The 27364-nt window shown below is 41.2% G+C and overlaps 1 protein-coding gene across 1 annotated transcript in view; it reads right to left on the bottom strand.

The window, feature by feature from the left end:
- Positions 1-27364, bottom strand: part of LOC133747047 (leucine-rich repeat-containing protein 37A3-like) — a 73888-nt gene that overhangs the window by 40700 nt on the left and 5824 nt on the right. Inside the window, exons 4-8 of the mRNA XM_062175178.1 lie at positions 25669-25740; positions 22956-23027; positions 22264-22344; positions 2939-3010; positions 2337-2411 (exon numbers count right to left, since the gene is read on the bottom strand). Coding sequence (XP_062031162.1) covers positions 2337-2411; positions 2939-3010; positions 22264-22344; positions 22956-23027; positions 25669-25740 — 372 coding nt within the window. The remainder of the gene's footprint in view (positions 1-2336; positions 2412-2938; positions 3011-22263; positions 22345-22955; positions 23028-25668; positions 25741-27364) is intronic.

Genomic DNA, 27364 nt, shown 5'->3' on the forward strand with positions numbered 1-27364 from the left:
CTTATCATAGTTTCTGTTTAGCTTGTCCAATTGGCAGGGAGGAGGTCACAGTGGAAGTTGCAGTAAGTTTATGATAAAATGTCACAATAGGGCTCTAAGGAAATACTTTTTAAAACTTCAAAACTTGAGATACTTCAAACTCTACATGAAAATTAACTAGAATGGATCATGGACCTAAATGTAACTCTACAGTTTCTACAAGAAAACAGGAGAAAATCTTTGTAACTTTAGATTAGACGATGGGTTATTTGAAAGATTTTTTTTACGAAAGGCACAATAAAAGGACAAACCATACAAGATAAAAAGTTGCTATAGGCTCATCAAAATTAAAAAAATTAACTTCTACTCTTCAGAAGATACAGTTAATAGAGTGCAAGGATAACTCACAACCAGAGAGAAGATATTTAGTAAACATACATCTGAGAGAAAGTACTCATACCCAGAGCATACAAAACACTCTTAAAACTCCCTAAGATTAACATCAAATTACTACATGGGAACAGATTTGAATAGACACTTTGTAAAGATATTTGCACAACAGTATCATCAATTATTAGAGAGTGCAAGTTTAAACTGCAGTGAGTGTACCCAAGGTGCCAGCGTTAGGATGACTGAGTCCCACATTTGAGCACTTGTATTTGATTCTTCACTCTGGTTCCTGGTTCCAGCTTCCTGCTAATATGTTTTTCTGCCTTTCTTGGGCTTGAGTAATTGGGGTTCCTGCCACCTACATGGGAGGTCTGGGTTGAATTCCCAGCCGTCAACTCTAGCTTCAGCCCAGCGCTGGTCATGGTGGGCATTTGGTGAGAGAACTGATTGACTTTCAAGTATCTATTTTTAAATACTAAAAAAAATAGAGATTCCACTATATATCTACTAGCAGAAGAGCTACATTAAAAAAATTTTATTTTTTAACTTATTCGAAAGAACGAGAGAGAGAAGGAGAGAGAGAAAGAGAAAGAGAGAGAGATATTGATTGATTGATTGACCTTCCATCTGCTGGTTCACTTCCCCAAATGCTGATAACAGCCAGGGTTGGGCCAGGACTATGCCAAGGACATAGGTCTCAATGTGTGGGTCTCCTACATGGGTGGCAGAGACCAGAATACTTGAGTTACCATCAGCTACCTCCCAGGGTGCACATTAGCTGGAAGCAGAGTAGCTGAGACTCAAACTGGGCACTCTGATATGGGATGCAGGCATCCCAAGTGGTATCTTTTTATTTATTTATTTATTTGTCAGGTAGAGTTAGACAGTGAGAGAGAGAGACAGAGAGAAAGGTCTTCCTTCCATTGGTTCACCCCCCAATTACCCCCAAAAATGGCCGCTACAGCCGGAGCTGTGCCCATCCGAAGCCAGGAGCCAGGTGCTTCCTCCTGGTCTCCCATGTGGGTGCAGGGCCCAAGCACTTGGGCCATCTTCCACTGCCCTCCCAGGCCACAGCAGAGAGCTGGACTAGAAGAGGAGCAACCGGGACTAGAACCCGGTGCCCATATGGGATGCCGGTGCCACAGATGGAGGATTAGCCAAGTGAGCCATGAATGCCAGCCCCCCAAGTGGTATCTTAATGCTGTGCCACAACGTCCAGTTTCTAAATTTTTGTTAAAAAAGTTGAAATCTGAGGACTAGGACAACACATGTTGCAACTGCCACTCTCAAACAGTGTTGGTGAGAGTGCAGACTGCAGCAGCTACTTGGCAAACAGTTTAGCTGTGCGTTAAACAGTTCAATATACACTTAGTACGTAATGAACTGTCCTACCCCTAGATCTTTACACCAAAGAAATGAAGACACATATTCACACACAGACCTGCATGTGAGTGCTGCTAGTGGCTTTATGTATAATTGCAAAAAGTTGGAAAACACGGTTCTGTAAACTGATGAAATGGATAAACAAAATGGTATAACTACACAATTGGAATGTTACTCAGCAATAGGTAGCCACAGCAACATGAATAGTAGTTTAATCTCTAAAGGATTATGCTGAGTAAAAGGAGCCAGACACAGGAGGCTACACTTACTACGTGATTTTGCTTATATGACACTCTGGAAAGAAAAACTACAAGAATAGAAACAGGATGAGTGGTTTGCAGGGCCTGGGTCTGGGGATGGGAGCAGAGGATTTATTGGAAAGGACCATGAGGGACCTTTTGGGGTTGATAGAAATGTTCTACATCAGGAATTTGGTGGTGGTTACATAACCACATGTTTGCCAAAACTCAATAAACTTTACAGTGTGAATTTCAATACATAAAAATTATACCTCCATAAGCCTGACTTAAGAAAACATGTCTACAGAATTACATGGAAATAAACCTAAGAAAAAGATAACTTACAGTTTTTCCAATTGAAGAGTCATCATGAGGATGTTCTCAACTGTGGTAAGTGATACTTGTGTTGCTCCCAAGCCTCTGAAGGAGAAAGCCCAAACATTCATGGTGTGGAACTCAATAAAAAAAATCTGTCCTTAAAAAGATTGTTTCAGGAAGATGTGGTTACATCAGTTTTGGCTTCTCTATAAAGAAAGACAGCTCAAGAGTTTGTCATGGAGACAGATCCAGAAAGCCCTGGTTGAAATGACTTTACTATGTGCATCATCAGATTAATGACCTTGGCATTGAAGAGTAGAACCTACAACTTTTTATGCCATTGTCTTATTTTTCATTTTATACTACATTTACCTCTTTTAATTACTTAATTTGTTATTTAAAAAATTTACATCTATACCTCTTTGCTTGGGATAAATGGTGTTCCTAACATGTATTTGCATGTAACACTGTCTCCCCCTGCCAGCTGTCTTTCCCATGATAAATTCTTTCTCAGTTCTTGCCTCAGTCAATAACTTTTTTCAGTAATCTAATTTAAAATTATGACATTTTAGCCTCAATCTCAAATATTTAATGTTTGATGAAAATAAAAAGATTATTTTAATACTTACAGATATTTTAATGCTGGCAGTTTAAAAAGATATGAGTCTTCAACATTTGTCAGAGGATTACGATTGAGATTTCTGAAAAATGCAGTGGAATTAAAGTTATCGGCCTTTTCAAAAAGCACAAGACTGTATGAGAAATTATGTTATTTTTTGTGTAGACATTTTAGGCTTAAAATTACTTTCTGTGTACTTATAAATCACCCTTAGAATTCAAAAAGCACTTGTTCTTTGGGAACTACCTATGTCTCTTAGAGGATGAATGGAGAAGAGAAAGAGAAAAGATACAAAAAATGCATAATAAACAAAAATTATGCAAAAAACCTTTTTATGTCAAAAACCTTAGAAGTGGAGCCAGTGTTTTGCCTAGCAATTAACACCCAGATTGGTATACCTACCTCTCAAATCAGATGCCTGGATTTGATTCCCAGTTTCAGCTTCTTCTTCTTCTTCTTCTTTTTTTTTTTGACAGGCAGAGTAAGACAGTGAGAGAGAGAGGGAGAGGGAGAGGGAGAAGGAGAGGGAGAGAGAGAGAAAGATCTTCCTTTTTCCGTTGGTTCACCCCCAAAGTGGCCACTAGCCTGACACTTTGTGGCCGGCGTGCTGCGGTGATCCAAAGCCAGGAGCCAGGTGCTTCCCCCTGGTCTCCCATGTGGGTGCAGGGCCCAAGGACCTGGGCCATCCTCCACTGCCTTCCCGGGCCACAGCAGAGAGCTGGACTGGAAAAGGAGCAACCGGGACAGACTCCGGTGCCCCAACCAGGACTAGAACTCTGGGTGCTGGCACCGTAGGCAGAGGATTAGCCTAGTGAGCTGCAGCGCCGGCCCCAGTTCCAGCTTCTAATTGCAACTTCCTGCTAATGCAGACCCTGGGAGGCAGTGGTGGTGGCTCAATTGGTTGAGTCTCTGCTGCCTACTTGGAGACCTGGACTTCAGCCTGGGCCTGGCCTAGCCTCGCCCAAGCCATTGCAGGTATTTGGGAAGTGAACTAGTGGATGGGAGCTGTCTGTGTCTTAAAAAAAATAGACATATAGAAGTGACCACACTGATAGGGAAGCCCTTTTTTTCTTTCTTTCTTTTTTTTTTTTGTAGGAAACACTAATCCTGTGTTCTCCATAATTCAAGGTGCTTGCCTTTCATCTTTAGAAATTTTAAACAATCCATGACTTAATTCATTGTTAATGGGAAAAGAACCCAGGTCAAAGCCATACTCCTGTCATGTTCTTCCACTGGTGTTCTCACGTCACATCACAGTACATCACATCATATCACATTATCACATCACATCACATCACATCACATCACATCACATCACATCACATGTCTTTGTTACGTTGCTTGTCATCACCTGTTGGCCTGTCAGTCTCCTGGCCTGTTAGCTCCTTGAGGGAAGGGATATTGTTATTGTCTTTGTTATGCCTGAGTGTGTCATAGTGCCTGAAATTTACTGCATGGTTAGTAAATATTTGTTGAGTAAAGAAGTCACATTTTGTTTCCATACCAATACAATGAATAAATTCATAATGATGGAAATTTCATTCCTAAATGCTGTAATAGATTTTAAATTTTTTAAAGCAAGCAAACAAAAACAAAAACAGGTTAAAAAAACTGCCTTTAGTTTAACTCTACTCAAAAACGTACTGTACTGTTACAGACTGTGAAAATAATAATTCTTACAGATGATATTGATTGGGCTGCCAAGCATCTGTGTCCAGCATTTAACACTGAATGTTCCCAATAACCTATGTGATAGATATTGTACCCCAGTAGCCTATTGTGATATGTATTGTGCTGAGTCATAGAGGTTATACAACTTGTTCTAGGTCGCTGAACTTTTAAGAAGCAAAGCTGGCCAACATTATGCTATGTTATATGTGTGTACATATTGTATGTCCACATGGGGAAATTTTATTAAGAGTTTTATTTTAAATGGCTTTTAGATAAGATTGTCCATAAATTTAAGCTGCTAAAATCAATCAAAGATACATTTTAATTTGTGTGACCTGAATCTGTGTATCATATGTTTTAAACTTGTTGGTAGAAAGAAACTAAAAACATTTTAGATGATTGTGCTTAAGTTTACTGGTTAAACAAACTACACCATGTTAGATATTTAAGAGGTGTTTTCAAATACATGATTCTTACAATTTCTAGAAGGCGTTGGACCTTCTGGTAAATGTTTTCTTAAGTTGTTATCTAATGGTTGAAACGGTTTGCTAAGTATTCATGTGATATTGCTATTGTCAGCAAGCGATCTAGGACTTGCTCCCTCATTTCTCTATTCTTTTTTTTTATTAAACTTTTATTTAATGAATATAAATTTCCAAAGTATAGCTTATGGGTTACAATGGTTTCCCCCCTCCCATAACTTCCCTCCCGCCCGCAACCCTCCCCCCTCCCGCTCCCTCTCCCCTTCCATTCATGTAAAGATTCATTTTCAATTCTCTTTGTATACAGAAGATCAGTTTAGTATATACTAGGTAAAGATTTCAACATTTTGCCCATATAGCAACATCAACTGATCAGCTCCTGTCCTGACTTTAGATGTACAATGTAATACTCTATCCTTTTTAGTATTTGTTGTTGTTGTTGTTGTTCTAGTACTATTGGTTGAACTCAGTAATTAACACACAATTATCCTTAGGTGTTTAAATTTTAACTGAAAAGTGATCCCTGTTAAATCTAAGAGTGGAAAAAGAGAGGGAGGAAATGAACAATTAGGAACATGCTCAATCGGACTGGCCGCAAATGGTGGAGTCAGAAATATGCAGGGGATTCCAACACAATTCCATCAAGATGGCATGTACCAATGCCATCGCACTAGTCCAAGTAATCAATTTCAGCTCACAATTGATAGCTCCGATAGGTCTAAGAGTCAAAGAGATCACACAAACAAGACAAGTATCTCCTAATACTAACTGATAGAATCAAAAAGGGAGAGAAAGATCATTTCTCTATTCTAAGCTCAACTTGTTCTTTCATTTCTCTATTCTCTTCAAGGTAGGAAACTAATTCTAGTATGAAGGAATCTGTAGGACGCACAATTTAATCTTTAGACCATATAAAAGAGATGGCTAACACTTTTCTGTAATAGCATAGCCAAAATAAGAACTTAAATAATAATCTCATAGCTAGATTCACTTCGCCATCAGCGAAGTATACAGTAAGTAGAAAAACCCCCATTTCAGACCAAAGGGAAAGAAAGTTTTAAAGTGAGAATATAATTTTCCTCATGGGCATTGTCTACCTTAGAAAAACTACTACAGAACATGCCTGTGACTATAGACTTGTAGTTCAGGCCACCGAAGATTAGAGATGGGACACGGGCACTCCCTTGACTTGCATCTTCTGGTCTGCTTTAACACAAACCAGGAGGAAAAGAAAGCTCGGCATCAGAAGCAATGGGTGGCAGGCCTATTAATGGCTGATCTGTACAGTGCTCTGCCCTCAAGGAGACCCAACAGGCCAGTCCACTGCAGTGGCTTTCAATGTGGTAAGCCTGGGCTTCAGCAGAAGTCAGCTTGTGAAGAGCCCTGGCAGCTCTGCCAAGAGTTGGATCACTGGAAATGGACCTGCCCTGGAGTCGAAGGATGCCCAGGTCAGAGCCACAGATCTTATTGGCTCTAAGCTGAAAAGCCCTTCACTCAGCCCAACTTCCAAAGTGACCACTGCAGCTGAGTGTATTGTCAAGTAGGGTCAGCAACATTGCAGGCAGAACTGTAAATTTCTTGTTAGAGATGCCCCCTGCCTTTACCTGGCCAGCTCTCCTCCCAGGCCAGCCAAGTAATGAAAGTCAACAGAGTGCCTTCCCCTAGGAGGTTCACACCTCCCTTAGGATATACCCCATGTGAAGAGATAGATAGGTCTGGGCCTCTTAACTTACAAGGCCTAAAGCCCACCAGAATATTATCAAGCCCCTTCTATCAGGTTCTATTTGCCTCTCAATCAGAAAACTTAATTGTAGCTTAGACAGCACCTTTCTTAGCTCCTCTAATAATGACTCTGTCCTTTGTTCTAGACCCCGTCTAGCACACTTGGGCCTCGTTCCTTTGTAATCATAACCTCTACTCTACCACCAATGGCTCTACTCCCAACCTGTGTGTACTGATGGTCCTCTTCCCCACTTAATGCTGTATAATTGTTCAGACCTGGTAAATGCCACTCTTAGGATCATTGGTTACTATCCTCACTCTGTCTTTTATGACCTTGTCTAAATATGATCAGAGTCGGCGAACTTGGAAGGCTTCCATAGCCTTGGCAACTCATGACGACAGCCTAGGGTGGTTACTGGCGCCATAAACTAGAGTGTCAATTTGTTGGGTCAACAACAGGAGCCACTGTGCACTTGCTCCTCATGTGGGATCTCTGTCCTTAATGTGCTGTACATTTTGATTTGATGCTATAACTAGTACTCAAACAGTATGTTTCACTTTGTGTTTCTATGTGGGTGCAAACTGTTGAAATCTTTATACTAAATTGATCTTCTGTATATAAAGAGAATTGAAAATGAATCTTGATGCAAATGGAAGGGGAGAGGGAGCGGGAGAGGGGAGGGTTGCGGGTGGGAGGGAAGTTATGGGAGGGGGAAGCCATTGTAATCCATAAGCTGTACACTGGAAATTTATATTCATTAAATAAAAGTAAAAAAAAGAAATTAAAAGAAAAAGAAAAGAAGCAAAGCTGGAGCTTGAACTCAGTCCTGCCACCAGACTGTGTCTAATATGTGTGAAGAAAAGGGGTTCCAAATATTTGTTGCTTTAATCTGAAGCTTGAGATGACTAAATATAGAAGTACTTTGAAAATTTCATCAACCTTTTCAGGATAGCTCTCATGAAAATTAGTTTCTCTTTTTATTCCTTTTCCCTAATCATATCCCATGATTAAATATTTAGCTCAGAGTCATTGAGACTAGAGATTTAAAACCATGTTGTAGGTGACATCAGTGGAAACCTATGTAAACAGTGGAGTGAGAACATTTGAAAATTTATCCCTTCATAAAAGGAACAGCAAAATGGTAAAAGTGGTCAGAATCAAGTTTTTCATAATTCTGGAAATTTAACCAAAGGCTTGCAGCAACCTGTGGGGCATTTATTCAAGAAAATTGGCTGACTTTCTGTAAGAATAGTGAGATTTGTGTGGGTTTCGTGTATTTAATTTGCCCTAGACAGTTCTTCCCTGGCAAGCTCAGTGGTAGCCTTAAAAATAGCCTTGGCAGCTTATGACAAGAGCCTCAGGTGATTACTGACGTCATAAATAAGAGTGTCAATTGTTAAATCAACAACAGGAATCACTGTGTACTTACTCCCCATGTAGGATCTCTGTCCTTAATGTGTTGTACTGTGTGAATTAATGGTATAACTAGTACTCAAACAGTACTTAATACTTTGTGTTTCTGTGTGGGTGCAAACTGCTGAAATCTTTACTTAGTATATACTAAGTTGATCTTCTGTATATAAAGATAATTGAGAATGAATCTTGATGAAGAATGGGATGAGAAAGGGAATGGGAGATGGGATGGTTGCAGGTGGGAGGGAGGTTATGGGGGGAAAAAGCCACTATAATCCAGAAGTTGTACATTGGAAATGTATATTTATTAAATAAAAGTTAAAAAAAGAAACATCTGCTTTAGGAATAGACTGATGTCTTAGTAATATTTGGGTTTAGGTTTTTGGATTGTGGATGAATTTTATTTTTAATTTGTTGCTTCTCAAATTTTTTTTAAATTATGAGATGTATTACTTGCATACTCAAAGTCATATGTAACCACGTGAATGTTGGATAATGTTTGACTTAGTCTAAGTTATTTTGTCTACATTTGAACCAAATCAGGAATAATAATGAGAAAAGAGAAGTATGTGTAAAATGAGCAACAACAACAAAAAAACCTCAAACTCTCCAAAAAAAATAGCCTGTATGCCCAGCATCAGAGAGAGTGAGGGAGAGAGAGTGAGAGTGATAGAGGGATAGAGGGATAGAGGGAGGGAAGGAGGGAGGGAGGGAGGGAGAGGGAGGGAGGGAGAGGGAGGGAGGGAAGGAGGGAGAGAGAAAATGAAAATGAATGGAGATGAGCATGCAGAATGAAGCTGAGCTCCTCCAAAGTGCATTCCCAGTGAGTTGTCAGAATCTTCCTGGTGATTCCCTGGAAGACCTGACTTGACTGCTGTGTCTTTAGTTTATCTGAGGGCTGATTAGTGTTAAAAGCCTCTCTCAGAGGCTGTTTTTGGGAAATAACTACAGGCAAGTGCTTCACCATGGAAGCTGTGTGAGACACTGGATAGCAGTTGGGACCAAAAAATAGTCCAATCAAAAAGCTTAACGTGAGAAGCTAAGGAATAAGATGTTCATTAGAACTTTGAAACACTGCAATATACCCTCAGGACACTGGAAGATGGTGGAATGTATTCCTGTGAATTTGGAAGGCCTTACACATATTTAGGGCTATAAGCATTGCCAGGAAAGACCTAAAGAGGCCCTGACTTCTTTATAACTGGCTGATCCTGAGGTTCTGTGCATGCGGGAAGTGAAAGCTAATACAGCCCTGGACTGCCTGGTTAAGAACAGAAAGGAAACAGTACAACGTGTACATGGAGCTCTTTGACAGAAGCTGGGAGATTTGTTGATTCCAGACTTGTAGGGAATTCTCTATTCAGTCCTGACCCCCAGGCTAACCAAGTAGAGACGTCAATGGCCACAAACAATAAGTAATACAAACTTTATAGCATTGGTTCAGAAAAGTGGTTAGATAACAGCATCTGCTACAACAAGCATTAGTAACACCAAACTGTGGAGACAGGAACCTAATTTTTGGAATTGCTACATCATTTAAAATGTCCATTTTTTTATGAGAGCGAGAAGGAAACAAAATATGGCTCATACTCAGGGGAAATGCCAGTTTCAGTAAAAAACTATCCCTGAGGAAACCCAGACATTGGACTCACTAGATAAAGATTTGATTCAGTTATTTAAAATAAGTTCAGAGGTGGGTGTTGTGGTGCAGTGGGTAAGCTGTCACTTGGGATGTCCACATCCTACCTGGCTTCTGATTTCAGCCTCCTGCTGATTCACGTGCTGGGAGACAGCAGATTCTGCCTCAAGTATGGGAGCCCTTGCCAGCCATGTGGGAGACCCAGATGGTTTTCCAAGCTTTTGGCTTTGGCCTGGCCCAGCTCTGATTTTGCAGGCATTTAGGGAATGAACCAGCAGATGGGAGACCTCTCTGTCAGTCACTACTTTCAAACTAATGTTAAAATGGAAGTGATGATGAGGACACCCTGGTTGAAAAAAATAGAAAGGAAACCATTTAGTTTTGTTTAGTAAAGAACTAATGAAAACAATGCCTCATCAAATAGACCATATTAAATATGGAAATTACTTTAAAAAGAGGAACAGCTGATTGGTGCAGCAGTCAAGATGCTGCTTGGGACATCTGCATCCCATAGCAGAGTGCCCGGGTTCAAGTTCTGATTCCACTCACAACTTCAGCTTCCTGCTAATGCAGAGTATTGGAGCAAGCCGGTAATGCCACCCACATAGGAGACTTGGACTGAGTTCCCCATTTCCTGTTTCAGCCTGCCCCAGCCCCACATGATGGAGATAGTTGGGGAGTATAACAGTGGGTGGAAGATCACCATCTTTGTATGCTTTTTAAATAAAAAAAAAACCACAGAAATTATAAAAAGGAGCCAAATAGAAATTGAGGAGTTGAAAAACATAGTAATTAATATGGAAAATTCACCAGTAAGTGTCAGTGGCAGATCTGACTAAGCAGAAGAAAGAATCAGGAACTTGATAACAAACTGAGATTGTTGAGTTGAAGGAACAGAAAGAAGGAAGAAAGAAGAAAGACAGATGGAATCCTAGAGCGTAGGACACCATCAAGCTTACTAATTTCAGAAGGAGAAAACAGGAGAAAGAATATTTGAAGAAATGGTGGCCTAGGCTGGCGCTGCAGCTCAATAGGCTAATCCTCCACCTGCGGCGCTGGCACCCTGGGTTCTAGTCCCAGTCGGGGTGCTGGATTCTGTCCTGGTTGCCGCTCTTCCAGTCCAGCTCTCTGCTGTGGCCCAGGAGAGCAGTGGAGGATGGCCCAAGTCCTTGGGCCCTGCACCCGCATGGGAGACCAGGAGAAGCACCTGGCTCCTGGCTTCAGATCAGCGTCGTGCTCCAGCCACAGCGCGCTGGTCACAGCGGCCATTAGAGGGTGAACCAACGTTAAAGAAAGACCTTTCTCTCTGTCTCTCTCTCTCACTGTCTAACTCTGCCTGTCAAAAAAAAATGGTGGCCTCAAACTTCCTAAACTTAATAAAAATATGGATCTATATATGCAAGAAGTTCAAGGAATTCTTAAGTAGGATAAACTGAAAGAATTTCACATATAGACATATCATAATAAAACTATTAGAAGCCAAACACAGAACATCTTGAAAGCAGCAAGAGAAAATAACATCATCTACTAGGTATCGTCAATAAGATTAATAGCTGATGTTTCATCAGAAACAATAGAGGCCCCAAGGCAGTGAGATGGCACATTCAGTGTGCTGCAGGGAAGAAATATCAACCAAGAATTGCATAGTTTTTCCGTAATACACATTTCTGTAAACTTTTGAAGACTCCTCAAATGCATGGACTTCTAATATGTTTTAATTCCACATTCTCAAACTTTATTGTTAAAAGCAGTATATGGTTGAACTCTGTAATTAATACACAATTATTCTTAGGCATTCAAAATGAACAGAAAAGTGATCTCTGTTAAATATAAGAGTGGGAATAAGAGAGGGAGGAGATGTACAGGTCGGCACATGCTCATTCGGACTTACCTCCAATGGTAGAGCTAGAAATGTGCCAGGGGATTCCAATTCAGTCTTATCAAGGAGGCATGTACCAATGCCATCTCACTTGTTAAAGTGATAAGTTTAAGTACATAATTGATCAAAAAGATAGGGTAAGTATCGAAGAGATTTCACAAAAAAAGACCAGTGTCTGCAAATAATGAAGGATAAAATTCAAAGGGAGAGTGATCTGGTGGGGGAAGCAGGACACACAGCAGACTCATAGAATAGCAAATGCCCTAAACAGCACTCTAGCCTCAGAATCAACCCTTGGGGCATTCAGATCTGGCTAAAAGGCCCATGATAGTCTCACAGGCATGGAAAGCCAAGACACTGTGGCGAAAACGACCTGAATGAAAGATCTGGGTGAGCAAGATCCCAGCAGAAAGAATGGGCCATCAAAGAAGGAGGCACCTTTCGCTGAAGGGAGGAAGGAACCTCCACTGTGATATGGCCTTGACTAAGTAAGTTCAGAGCTGGTGATCTCAAGAGGCTTCTATAGCCTTGACAGCTCATGGCAAGAGCCTCGGGTGATTACTGACGTCATAAATAAGAGTGTCAGTTGTTAAATCAACAATGGGAGTCACTGTGCACATGCTCCCCATGCAGGATCTCTGTCCTTAATGTGTTGTACTATGAGAGTTAACGATAAAACTACTAGTCGAGCAGTACTCTATATCTTGTGTGGTTGTGTGGGTGCAGTCTGTTGAGATCTTTGCTTAGTATATACTAAGTTGATCTTCTGTATATAGAGATAATTGAAAATGAAACTTGATGAAGAGCGGGATGGGAGAGGGAGTGGAAGATGGGATGGCTGTGGGAGGGAGGGAGGTTGGGGAGGGGGAAAGCCAAAACAATGCAAAAGTTGAACTTTGTAAATTTACAGTTATTAAATTAGATAGCAGTATAAAGGTAGGGGAAGAATGGAGCTTTAGAAAAGCAAAGTTTCTGTATACTATTGAAGTTATTTTGATAGTAATCTGAAGAAAAATGTAAAACTAATATGTTAATTATAATTTCTAGGACAACCACTAAGGAAATAACTTGAATATATTGTAGAAAAAAGGGGGATGGCCATTTGGTCTAGTGGTTCAACCACTGTTTGGGTTGCCTGCATCCTGTATTAGAGTGTTTGCAAAGGAGTCTGAGCTTTGCTCCTAATTACAGCTTCCTGCCAGTGTGGACCTTGGGAGGTGGCAAGTGGTGGCTGAAGTGGTTAGTTTCCAGTTGCCCATGTTGGGTAGACATGGACTGAGTTGCCAGCTCCTGGCTTTTGCCTAATCCAACCCTGGCCAGTACAGGCATTTAGGGAGTGGACTGGGAGCTGTGGCAGCGGCACCCCAGATGGGTGCTGGTTTGTGTCCCGGCCATTCCTTTTCCCATCCAGCTCTCTGCTATGGCCTGGGAAAGCAAGCCCCTGTACCTGTGTGGGAAGACCCAGAGGAAGCTTCTGATTCCTGGCTTTGGATGGGTTCAGCTCTGGCTGTTGTGGCTATTTGGGTAGTGAACCAGTGGGTGGAAGACCTTTCTCTCTGTTTCTCCCTCGCTCTGTACTCCCTCAAATAAATAAATAAAATATTTTAAAAAAAGAAAACTTGAATGAATATAAACCATCTAGATGTACCAGACTTCTACAGAGCAATTCCCAGCAATATCAGCATAAAAATGCTAAAGATGTATTCTCTTCTAGTGTAAACAGAACATTCTCTAGGAAGATCATATGTTACATCACAAGACCTATCTCAATACATTTAAAAGAACTGAAATCATACAGAGTATGTTTTCAACTAAAGTAGAATGAAATTAGAAATTAGAAATCTAAGCAGAAAAACATCTGGGAAGTTCACATATAAGTGGAAATCAGCACCCATGAATAACTGGTGGTTCAAAGAAGAAATCACAAAGGAAACCAGAAACTATTTTGGTAGGAATGAAAGTGAACACAGAAGATTTCAATACTTACATGATGCAGCTGGAGCAGTGCTCAGAGGGAAGTTTATATATGTAAATTCAAATGTTTATAAGTCTCATGTCTGTACCCAAACTTCCTCCCAAATAAACAAGCAAAGCAAAAATGAATGGAATAAGGTTCAGAGCAGAAATATAGAAAAACAATAGAGAAAAGTCAATATAATACAAATTGGCTTATTGAAAAGATCAACACACTTAAGTTAGACTGACTAATAAAATTATTAAAATCAGGAATGAACGGGGACATTACTATTGACTTTATAGACATCAAAAAGATAAAAGGAAAACTGAGGACTATATGCCAGTGAATTAGGAAACATGGATGGAATGGACACGTTCTTAGGATACAAACTGCTGAACCTGACTTCAAATTAACAAATCTGAATAGATCTATATCATGTGAAGTCAGATGCAAAAGGCTGCAATACTGTATGATGCATTTGTATAAAATGTTCAGAATAGGCAAACCCATAGGGACAGGAAGCAAATTAATGGTTTCCTAGGCCAGGAATGGGGAAGAAAACTGGGGAGTGATTTCTAACTGGCACAGTGTTTCTTTCTGGGGTGATAAAAATGTTCTGAAATTGTTAGGTAGGAAGCTAGAAATTAGCCTCTCTCTCTCTCTCTCTTTCTCTCTCTCTCTCTCTCTCTCTCTCTCTCTCTTTGTGTGTGTGTGTGTGTGTGTGTGTGTGAGAGAGAGAGAGAGAGAGAGAGAGAGAGAGAGAGAAGGATCTGAGGAAGCCGGCATCTGCAGGAACCCAGCATCCTCACTTCAAAGTCCTGCCCAGACCCTGATGATCTTCCAGATGGTCCCAGCCCTTCCACCATGGGAATGCTCTCTCCTTAGCACCTGGCCTGATAAACATCAGACAGGCACCCGAGGGGCAAGCCCCTCTGTCCAGCAAACCTGGGGAGGCATTTCCTGATTAACATTTAATAAACCATTTGTCCTAGGGGAGGAGAAGGAGGAGGGGAAGGAAAAACCTGGACCCCATTTTCCTTATAAGCCCCAGTCTAGACAAAGACTGCACGCTCAGCTCTCTGCTCTCCACTGAGCTGCCCGCCTGGCCTGCCAGGTGTATTCTCTCTGCTCAAACACACCACCTTGCTTTCCCCTGGTCCGAGTGACTGGGCACACTCTCTCTGTCCCTTCCATTCTGACAGATGCCCTGTCCCCAGTGAAACCTTGCTACTTTGCTCTCTGTCTCACGCCTGAATTCTTTCTTGCATGAAGACAAGAACCCCACATGACTTCTCTCTGGTGACAGAATCAGATAATGGAGATTATTGTAGAGCCTTGTGAATGACTATACTGGACACCACTGGATTGTATGCATTTTATGATAAGTGGATTCTATTTCAGTTTTGAAACAGAACCATATTGTAATATATAAAGCACAGGTGCCAGAAAACCAGACATGCTGCTATCTGGGAAAAGAATGAAACATCTGATTCTTCTGTGATCAAGGTCAGGGTCAATGGTGAGTTCAAGAGCCATGTATTGTCTTGCCAGTGATCTCCCCCATTCAACTGTGTTCTCCCAGATATTTTTAGTATTATGAACTTGTTCAACTCAATTATTTAATATTCAGTAAGGATGCTAGATGAAAAATGTATCACGTGATTGGCAAAGCAAGGTTTCTCAGACTGGATTTTGACTATCTTCTGTTTTGTTCTTTATTCTGTGAGATCACGAGGGAGCCTTGTGCAAGAAGGCTCCTTGGCCTCTGCATCTCTCCTTGGCACCCTTTCCCCAAGCTGTGAAGAATGATGGTAGAGCATTAAGTAGCCCAGACTATTTGGCCATGTTTGTTGTTCTCCACTGCTTCACTCTTCCTTAGCAGCACCCATGGCCTTGTACCAAATGGCTCAGCCTTTCCTTTTAATGAGGCAGCCCTTCTGCAGTTGACGTAGGGGCCTTGCATTTGTCTCCAGTGAAGTCACACTACAAGGCCACTCTCTACTCTCCTACCTCTTCCTCCCATTGCAGAGCATTCATTTCTTCATTAGGGTTATGCATGGGCAGTGGAGAGACTGAGCAGGAACTGTCTCAACAGCTCTAGGTGGACTCTACAGATGCTCTTTACCATGAACCATTATGTTTTTTTTTTTGACAGGCAGAGTTAGAGAGAGACAGAGAGAAAGGTTCCTTCCATTGGTTCACCCCCCAAGTGGCCCCTACGGTGGACACGTTGTGCCGATCCGAAGCCAGGAGCCAGGTGCTTCCTCCTGGTCTCCCATGCAGGTGCAGGGCCCAAGGACCTGCGCCATCTTCCACTGCACTCCCAGGCCACTGCAGAGAGCTGGATTGGAAGAGGAGCAACCGGGACAGAGTCTGGCACCCCCAATGGGACTAGAACCAGGGGTACCAGCGCCACAGGCAGAGGATTAATCTATTGTGCCACGGCACCAGCCACATTACGTTTTGAGGTTCATGTGGATTCCACCATTTCTGGCCCAGTTCCTTCACTTTATAATTGATGGTCTATTGAATCTTACTCCATTGCCATTTTGATACGCTTGTGGGAGTAAAATGTGGCAGCTTTTTTATAGCCCCTGCAAATCAGAGTCCAAGTGTAAGAAATATTTGTTCTAAATGATCATGTAAAATTTACCTTATTAGAATAGAAAACATATTTTTGCTTTAGCTTTTTGATGTAGAACAATAGGACAGAGTAAACTGGCTCACAAAGTAAGTAGAACATCTCTTTACTGCCAATTTCTCCTCTAAACTCGTTTACACAGACCCAGCAGATGGGCTACATTTCTTTTGTATTAACTGAGGAAACAGAAGAACTTCTGACCTGGATATGCTGAAATCCTCACAGCTTTAACTGAAGAATGTACAGATGGGGCCATGAAAACACAGTCTGTATGCTAGAATCCCAAGGTAGGCAGGGAATCCTCGCTTCTCAGAGAAAGGAGGCAGAGGAAATAAGCAGAGTGGCCTTGTCCTTGGTCCAGGGTGTCTGTCGTGCCTGAGGACATAGACTCCTTTTCCTTTACCCCATGAGCTGTGAAGCTTCTCAGTAGAAGACCTCTGACTCCATCACATAAACCTTTCTCAGGAGCAAAGTCTGAGGAGTCTGAAATTGCTTGAATTTTAATCAAAGTTCTGAGAATAGAAGAGTCTTGAAGAAGACTCTGTGTGAGGAAAAGGGAAGAAGCAAGGGCCCTACAGTGAAGCAGCAAGTGACTGGGTAAGGAAATCTCTGAGTCTTTCTTTGTGGCATTTACCTCACCAGGCGATGTAAGGGTTAAGTTCAAGAGCGAGGACTGGAGACCTAGGGAAGCCGAGAGGCGGCATGGCCTGGAACTCTGAAAATGTGGAATTCCAGAGGGAGATGGAACTCTCTGCTCTGAGAGCCCTGTTCATTGCAGAAGTCAACTTCAAGATACAATGCACAGGGCTGACGCTGTGGCATAGTGGGAAGCCACTGCCTGCCGTGCCAGCATCTCATATGGGTACCGGTTCAAGTCCTGGATGCTCTACTTCTGATCCAGCTCTCTACTATGTCCTGGGAAAGCAGTAGAAGGTGGCCCAAGTCCTTGGGCCCCTGCATCTGTGTGGGAGATCTGGAAGTATCTCCTGGCTCCTGGCTTCAGATCAGCATGCCTCCCACCATTGTGGCCAGCTGGGGAGTGAACCATCAGATGGAAGGTCTCTCTCTCTCTCTCTCTCTCTCTCTCTCTCTCTCTCTCTCTCTCTCTCTCTCTCCCTCTGCCTCTCCTTCACTCCATAACTATGACTTTCAAATAAATAAATAAATCTTTTAAAAAAAAGATACAATGCTGCAAAAAAGGCCAAGTTGCCCTCCTTCAGCTCTTGTTCACCAGGGAACAAAGAGCTGCACAGACAATTTCTCACAAAGTTCCTAAGTAGTTGTATCACTTATTAACAGCATGAACTAAGTAACCAAGTTACTCAGTTTAATCTCCCTCATCCACACAATAGGGGTCATCATTTCTAAATGGCAAGAGTTGTTGGGAAGATGGAAGCACCTGTATAATCATGTACCATTTTCCAAGCACTGTTGTGCGGTCGTCATGTTATCTCACTTGTGTAAGTACTTAGTATAGTGCCTAAAATGTAATAACCTAATAAAAGGAGGAATTAAAGATGTATATGGTGGGGGCCAGCGCTGTGGTGTAGCAGGTAAATGTACCGCCTGCAGTGCCAGCATCCCATATGGGATATCGGTTAGAGTTCCCGTTCCTCCACTTCTGATCCAGCTCTCTGCTATGCCCTGGAAAATCAGTGGAAGATGGCTCAAATCCTTGGGCCCCTGCACCCATGTGGGAGACCTGGAATAAGCTCCTGGCTCCTGGCTTTGGATCATCTAGCTCAGCTCCAGTTATTCTGGCCATTTGGGGAGTAACCAGTGGATGGAAGACCCCCCTTATCACCTCTCTGTAATGCCTTCCTTCCTTCCTTCCTTCCTTCCTTCCTTCCTTCCTTGATTTATTTATTTGAAGGTCAGAGTTACACAGAGAGAGAATAGGTAGAGAGAGGGAGAGAGGTGCAGGGGCCCAAGGACTTGGGCCATCTTCCACTGCTTTCCCAGGCCATACAGGGAGCTGGATGGGAAGTGGAGCATCCAGGTCTCAGACCAGCACCCATATGGGATACTGGCACTTCAGACCAGGGCATTAACCTGCTGTGCCACAGCACCAGCCTTGCCTCTGACTTTCAAATAAATGAATAAATCTTAAAGAAAAAAGTAAAAGAAAAAAAAAAAACTAAAGCCAATGAAGAGAATACTTTAAGAAAAGCGTATGGAGCAGAGGAAGAATTACCTTAAGAGAAAAGAAGACCTCTTGTTACACAGATGAGAATGTGGTGCAGACGAAAAGACTATGAGAAGAAAAGTGTAATAGTTGCAGGAAGTGACAATGTGAAAACTTGTGAACCTTTACAAAATACCCCAAAGGGCAGACCTGTTCTCTTCATCTGTAAGGTTTATGCCTCTCTCTGAGTTTGGGGAGATGCTGTTTGGATTCCAGGACACACCACAGAGGGATGACCGTGCCAGCAGTGTGCAAATGCAGGTGCATCCACAGCTTCCCTGAAGGAAGTGATGCCCATGGCTGACCTTCAGTGTACGACCACACCCGGCTCACCTACCGTGTCAACAGTGGGGCGAATACCCGAGGAGGGAGAAAGCCTGGACTCTCCTCCTAGTTACCCACAGTGCTTGTGAGTAACAGATGAGTGAGCATGTGGATGTGCTCTGTCTGGATAAGGCTGCAGCTCTCTACACCCTAGAGTCCTTCCATTACTAAACTATGAAACTTGTATTGTGAGAACCAATGAAGTGCCTAAAACAATTTTTAGAAAGAAGCCATTGGGTTAAGACTTAATGTACATGAATGAAGCAGAAGAAATAAAGTGTACTTAATGTTTAGAATTATCAATTACTGCTGATTTTCCATAATATATTTCATTTCTGATTTCAGCTGAAAGATTGATGAGTATTACTGTTCATAGAGTGTTATGTCACTGGTAAGCTCTTGGCATGTCTTTGAGGTAGATTTCATATTCACAATAGACTGATCCTACCACACTGCTGTTTTTACACAGAGGCTTCATTCAGAAGACTATTTACTGGACTGCCTGTAGTACGTGCAAACTAAGGGTGAATGCGGATTTTGCTGAGCCTGAGCCTTACCTAATTTGGGGAATCCCTTATAATGAAACATGCAAAATTATGAATATAAAAATTGCTCCAGCCCCTCCCAGGACCTTGGAAGGGGCACGTGCAAGCGTAAAGCCTTGAAGCTTAGGCTGCAGTTCATGATGAATCCAGCTCAGCTGGAACTCTTTTCTGGACTCTGTAATGCAGTGAACAGGATTGTTTTCACTTTAAAAACCCTAGTCTTTGGTCATAAGATTACTGGTGTCTTCCTGGGGCAACATGCCTTTGAGAAGAGAGGCAGTAGGCTTTCATCTCAGGATAGCAAAAGTTTCCTTGAAGCAGATTAGCTTTGTCTAATAAAAGAATATGTTCCCAAATAAAGAAGACCAGCTCCCAACACACACTTGGTGTATTACAGCCATTATGCCCATTTTTGAAGTAACCATGAGTTAGATATGTTCAGATTGCATGATAAGAGAATTAGTTTCCAATACCAGCTAGCTCTGGGTTTTGCATCACCATGAAGCAAATGCTTTTTTTCTTTTGCTTAAGATGGACACAGAATCTTGAGATAAATGAACAGGTGCCTCGTCAACTGTGGGCCATCCCTAACTCTGTGCTCCTACTGTTTCAGCTCCTCTCTGGCCTTGCTGCGCAGATGCTAGCATGGCTGTCACTCATTTTCCCATCAATGTCCAACTTCCCGCTGCTGGCATGAAAGTCTCTTGGAGGCAAAACTTCTGTCCCATTCCAATTTGTACCCTCAGCACTTAATACAGCACCTGGCACTTGGTGGGCCTGGCACTCAGTGAATATTATTAAATGAATTCATTACTTTTCATCCTCTGTGATTCCACAGATTTTCTCCCTATGTTGTCTACAGAAAACTGTAGTGGAACTCGGCCCCTTAGGAGGGACTCTAATGGAAAGATATATGTTGAGGCCATTTTTACTGATGCTACCAAAACCACTTGGTGTGGCGGCTCCAGGAACCAGCTCCCCGGTGTGTGGGTGAAGGAAAAACAGACTCTCAGTGTTCTTCCTCAATATCTGCAGGCACTGTTGGTCCATCCCCAACACATCCTAAAACCTTCCATCATAACCAAAATGAATTGTGTTTGACAGGGATTCTGAACCACAGAACAGGTGGATAGTCTTTCAATGTCAGGTTTAGTGGAGAATCTTTATCTTGAATCTATAATTCCCTCAGGCCATTGAACATCACAGAATTATAGAGCTGAAAGGGAATAAAACTCACTTTCTGTTGCAGTTTAGTCAGGACAGAACATGTGGGATTAGGCTAGAGCAGTGTATTTTCTTATTTTTTTTACACTACAGTTTTTTTTCCTTTCCAACATTTATTATTTATTGTCTTTTTTCATTTATTAAACTTTTATTTAATGAATATAAATTTTCAATTAGTCTTTAATGTGCTGTACATTGCTATTTAATGCTATAATTAGTAATCCAATGGTAATTTTTTCACTTTATGTTGCTATATGGGCAAAATGTTGAAATCTTTACCTAATATATACTAAACTGATCTTCTGTATACAAAGAGAATTGAAAATGAATCTTTACATGAATGGAAGGGGAAAGGGAGCGGGAAAGGGGAGGGTTGCGGGCGGGAGGGAAGTTATGGGAGGGGGGAAGCCATTGTAACCCATAAGCTATACTTTGGAAATTTATATTCATTAAATAAAAGTTTAATAAAAAAAATTTTCAAAGTACAGCTTATGGATTACAATGGCTTCCCCCCTCCCATAACTTCCCTCCCACCCGCAACCCTCCCCTTTCCCGCTCCCTCTCCCCTTCCATTCACATCAAGATTCATTTTCAATTCTCTTTATATGCAGAAGATCAGTTTAGTATATATTAAGTAAAGATTTCAACAGTTTGCCCCCATATAGCAACACAAAGTGAAAAAATTACTGTTGGAGTACTAGTTATAGCATTAAATAAGAGTGTACAGCACATTAAAGGCAGAGATCCTACATAATATTTTTTTAAAAATTAATTAATTTTCTATGCCATTTCCAATTTAACACCAGGGTTTTTTTTTTCATTTCCAATTATCTTTATATACAGAAGATCGATTCTGCATATACTTAGTAAAGATTTCATCAGTTTGCACCCACACAGAAACACAAAGAGTAAAAATACTGTTTCAGTACTAGTTATAGCATCACTGCACATTAGACAACACATTAAGGACAGATCCCACATGAGATGTAAGTACACAGTGACTCCTGTTGCTGACTTAACAATTTGACACTCTTGTTTATGGCGTCAGTAATCTCCCTAGGCTCTAGTCATGAGTTGCCAAGGCTATAGAAGCCTTTAGGGTTCGCTGACTTTGATCTTATTCCAATAGGGTCATAGTCAAAGAGGAAGTTCTTTCCTCCCTTCAGAGAAAGGTACCTCCTTCTTTGATGGCCCCGTTCTTTCCACTGGGATCTCACTCGCAGAGATCTTTCATTTAGGTCTTCTTCTTTTTTTCTTTTCCATGATATCTTGGCTTTCCATGCCTACAGTTTAACATATACACCACTTCTTCCTATTTCAAAGGTTCTTAGTATCCACAGATAATTTATAAATTGAGAGCTAAATACATTTTGGAAAAAGCTCATGATCTGGGTGATGGGGAGAGATGTGCCCTTTGGCTGGGTCCCAGGAATTATTTTTGCATTATGACTTAAAAGCAGGTTACCCTGAGAAAGCACAAGAATGTTTTTCTCCCAGAGTACTTGGTGTTAAATTTTTGAAAAAAAAAATGGAAATTAAGACCTCCTTTGCAGAGTTTATATACAGGACTTAATACCCAGATAACCATAACTATATACAATTTTTACACATAAATGGTTTTTAAATATGTGTTCATCATCTATTTCACTTACACACTGTGCAAAAACTGCATTCCATGCCACGCCTGAAATGTCCCAAAGCTCAGTTCTGTCAGTAAATTGCAACCAAGATTTCTACAATAAAAGACACAATCAAAGAGAATGAATAAGAAAAAAGATATATTTTAAGAATACTCTTCTCTCAGGAGGGATTCTAATTTTTATAGATGAAACAATACTTCCACATTTTATCTACACACTAAAGAATTTACAGGTACTGGAAGATTTGGTTCTGAATTATACTTGGACATTTACAATAAATTTCATCATATCATTTTCATATTACACACGACATACTTGTACTGCGTGATCTTTATTTCTCTGGAACAGTTTCACAACTTGAATGCTATTGACATTTTGGATTCGATAATGCTTTTCTAGTGGAGGTTTGTGCTGTCCATAGTAGGTGGCTTAACAGCAGGCTGGCCTTGGCCCACTGGGTGCCAGCAGCACGTGCAGGGCTGTAAAATGTTACCTAAATGCAAACCTCTGTTGGCTGAGAAGCACTGCTCTGTGGGATTCACTCTGACCTTTGTATCTGATAGTATCTGTTCTAGAGAGGGAAAGGATCTGTCACAGAATTTTAGTAACCTTCTACTACAAATGTAAAGTAGAAGCTTAACCCTATTTCAAGGTGAACAGTGAATATTTATTAAAATTCCAAATATGATGAAATTGTAACTTACACAGACTGCAGAAAAGGGAGTGACTCAAATGCACGTCTTTCGATAAACTCTATTTTATTGCAGGATAAATCTCTAGGAAAGGAAAACATTGCCTTGGTTAGCTATTACCTATGTAGTCAGTGGGGTAATAAAATTTGCATTTGATAATGTCTGATATTCAGTTTTTACCTAAACTGTAAAGCTTTGGTCTTGTATTTGACCTTCTGGAGATACTAACCCTTCTTGCAACCTCTCCTAATAGTCTCACTGTTAGAACCTTCATAAATGACATACACAACTATAGATCTTGATAGATTGTGGTGGTAAACTTCCCTGAGAGAGGGAGAATTGATTAGATGAACTTTCATAGTCTTCATCCATTTGAAACAAGGAGCAAAGCTGTCATCTCCATTTTTAATGTCTAGTATTCAAAAGAACACTCACATTTTCACACCTTCCCTGGTTTAGTCCTATTTTTCTAACTTCATTCAATACCAGAAAAAAAGATGCCCTTTCAAACCATTTGAAAGGAAATTGGTGCTCTAATTAATTCATGATTTTGAACTGATTCAGAATTACACTTTCTGTCATACTAGAGGAAATTTATTTGTTGCCTGTTGCTTGATATTCCATGAAAGCCATGATAGAAATGTCAGAAAACAGCACGACACTGGATTCTCACTTGAAAATACTCTTGGTGGTAGAGGACTCTCTAACTTCCACTGATTACAATTTGACCCTCACTTTTCACCTGCAACTCATCTGTTGGTGGCTCAATCTCTAGAATCTCCTTCTCTCACCTGTCCCACCCACAGTCACCAGTGGGACTTGCCCTAAGTGACTCTCCAATTCCAGCATCACCTAGGTGCTTATGAAATGCAGATTCTCAGCCCTGTTCTAGACTGACTCAGGCAGTAACTGTGGGGTAGGGTTCAGAGCCCCAGGGAACTGTGATGCAAACTCAAGACTGTTTTAGAGCACTGCTGTGACAGCATGGTTCCCCATGGTGACTCTTGCTCAGCATTCAAAGGCCTGGAAGACATGGCTTCAGTCTCCAGCTTTCCCTGCTTCCCTATGGATACCCATGGCATTCCTCAGAAGCTCCCATGTTTTACCTTTCTCCCACGATATTCTCTCCAAGATGTCTGCTTGATGATGCACACTGCCCCCTTGGAAGTCCTGTTCAACTGGCATTGCTCCCAGTCACATCATCCCTGACCCAGCCCAAAGTCTCTTCTCCTTCGTCTGGACTCTATATCCATTTCTTTTCATATCGTTACTTGTGCCTTCCATTTCCCCAGAACATAAACTTCTTGAAAGCATGGATTTGGCCTTGCTCATCTACATTGCCCACTATGTTTCAAACTGACTCATGGAAATAAACTCAGGTGTTTATGAAATAAATGAATGGTTGAGTAGGTAGAAGAAGGAAAAGTGAAGTTTTAAAAAGCAATGTGGTTTTATTATTCCCTGGCCCCTCTGCAGCATTCTGTCAGCTACATAGCGCTTGTTGGGTCTTGGTTTGAGCTTGTGTATTTGTTTCCCCTGCAAGATTGTGAGCTCCTGGGAAGGTGGGATCCTGTCTTACTCATTTATGTGTCTCCAGTACTAGACAAAGTGTTTGGCTTTCTCTTTCAGCTTTAAACAATTGATTGGCATTTTGAAAGTGATGTGAATACATATGCTAGCATAAACTAATTAGGCTACAAGGGATTTTCCAGCAGAAACCATGAAGGGCCTATTCTACCGGCAGTAGTCTCATTTGTTTTTCTCCAAACATGTTTGCAAGGTTCCAGAGCCCAGATGGCAAAGGTGCTCAGAGGAACCATGCAGATGTGGTTGTCCTCTTTGGCCTAGAAGTTCTGATCATTCAAAGAAATGTTTTCAGTATCACATGCTATGTTCCTTAAGCCTTGTACTTTTGAGACAAGAATCTATTTGCTAAAGAGGCCCAGTAATTAGCCTAATAAGGATTAATGATGTACACTTCCCAATACTATGTAGCCATTGTTTTAATTATCTATTTCCAGCATGGGTATAATAGTTCCTTAATTGAAATCATGAATGCCAAATCTGTTCCCTTGGTAGCTTAGTATTCTTGATAATATTGTTTATATAATTTACCTGTTTAGCAAGTCACTTAATGGCTAAAGATTAACTTATTCAAGATTAGATCATTTAACAACTTTCAGTTGACGGCATTCAAATTAATGTTGTTGGTTTCTGTTTTCTTCCCTTTGTTGTATTAAACCAACTTGTTCAAACCTTGTTTGTAAAGGCCAGATGATAAATGTTTGAGACTTGGTGGGCCACATATTGTCTCTGTTGCATTTTCTTGTTTCTTTGTTTTTCTTTACAGTCCTTTATAAATGTAAAACTCATTCCTAACTTAGGACCTGTATGAAGACAGACCTTGGATCCTATTTCATCCATTGCTTGTAAATTAAACACAAATATAATCAATCAGTATATGAATATTTATAAAACAGAGTCCATATAGTTATCAGTAACTAATCAGATATTACCACTTTCCTCTAAAAGTGAAGTTTTTTCTGCTTCTTGTTTATATAATTTTAAAACACAAAGCACATAATAGGTATTCCACATTAGAGATATGAGACCCTACAGTGTAGACTTCCAGAAGAAACCTTAGGGATTATCTAGTTGGGACCCATATTTATTTCCTAGATAATATAACTAAAATCTCATAAATAAATACGATTAAATGACTTACAAGTGTTGGAGCGATAGCAGGCCTTCAAATGAGTCCTTATGTAATTCAGTCAAGTTATTTTCACTGAGGATTCTGGAAAATGAAAGAGGTACTTCTGAATCAAAATGACAACTAACTGCAGCTGTTTGCTTCATAGGAATAACTCCATATGTAGAGGATAATGGTGCTGTTTAAATATCCTGATTTTAATTTACTTTTAGGGTGGTGATGTCTGTTGTATTTTAATTTAAACCATTTTTCCCACTCTCCCTTTTTTGTCCATCTCTATACACCTACCCATCCTTCCCACCAAATCATAAATGTAATGTCTGCTCTGTGGGTCACAATGTCCCTGTTAGAACCTAACACTGGGAGGCACCAAGATTGGCAAAACTGCCATTTCCTTCTGTTTTTTCCCCCAAACTCTAGTACCAAAGCCCCATGTTTGAGGTATGCCAGGGCTACAAGTTAAGGTTGACCTGGGAGGCAGTAATGATGGCTGAGTATTTAAATCCCTGCCATCCATATAGGAGAACAAGACTGAGTTTGAGGTTCCTGAGTTTGACTGACCCAGTCTCACCACTACAGGCATCTGGGGAGTGAACAGTGTATTATAGCATGCTGCCTTTGCCTCTCAAATAAAAATTAAATTTTCTTCCCCTTCCCTTTATCCCTTAGCCTTTCCAACTCCCTTCTTCACTCTTCAGAGGAAACTAGTGTTATTTAGTTTTGTGTCAGATGACTTTGATTTTTTCTTTTTCTAAAGATTTATTTATTTATTTGAAAGAGTTACAGAGAGAAGGAGAGGGGAGAAGGGAGAAAGGAGAGAGGACAGGGGAAAGGGGAGAGGGGAGAGGGGAGAGGGGAGAGGGGAGAGGGGAGAGGGGAGAGGTAGGTCTTCCATCCACTGGTTCACTCCAAAATTGGCCACAATGGCCGGAGCTGTGCTAATGAGGAGCCAGGAGCTTCCTCCAGGTCTTCCCATATGTGGGTGCAGGGGCCCAAGGACTTGGGCCATCTTCCACTGCTTTCCCAGGCCATAGCAAAGAGCTGGATCAGAAGTGGAGCAGCTGAGACTCGAACTGGCACCCATATGGGATGCTGGCACTGCGAGTGGTGGCTTTACCTGCTATGCCACAGTGCCAGCCCTGACTTTGATTTTTCTTACAAGTTTGGGACATCTTCAAACGAAGCATAACCAAAATAAATATAAACTGTATATTGTATTTAAGAAATATCATAAATTAAAAGTCACAACTGCCTGATTCTAGCATTTTCCCATCAGAAATGAGATAGTAGGCTAAGGGGAAACTTTTATCTTTTTTAAAAAAGATTTTATTTATTTGTTTGAGAGTTATAATTACAGATGGAGAGGAGAGACAGAAAGGTCTTCTATCCACTGGTTCACTCCCCAAATGGCTGCAATGGCTGTAGCTGGGCCAATTGGAAGCCAGGAGCCAGGATCCATGAGCCTCTTTGGGGTCTCCTACATGGGTGCACAGACCTAAGTGCTTGGGCCATCCTCTACTGCATTCTCAGGCCATAGCAGAGAGTTGGATTTAAAGTGGAGCAGCTGGGACTAGAACTGGTACCCATAGAGGAATCCGGCGCCACAAGTAGCAGCTTAGCCCACTGCACCACTGCACCACTGCACAGGCCCTGGGAAAATTTATCTTAAAGTGATCATAACCCTTCTCCTTTGTCTGTTATATGTCTT

The sequence above is a fragment of the Lepus europaeus genome, chromosome 18 (genome assembly GCF_033115175.1).
Source record: "Lepus europaeus isolate LE1 chromosome 18, mLepTim1.pri, whole genome shotgun sequence".
Lineage (NCBI taxonomy): Eukaryota > Metazoa > Chordata > Mammalia > Lagomorpha > Leporidae > Lepus > Lepus europaeus.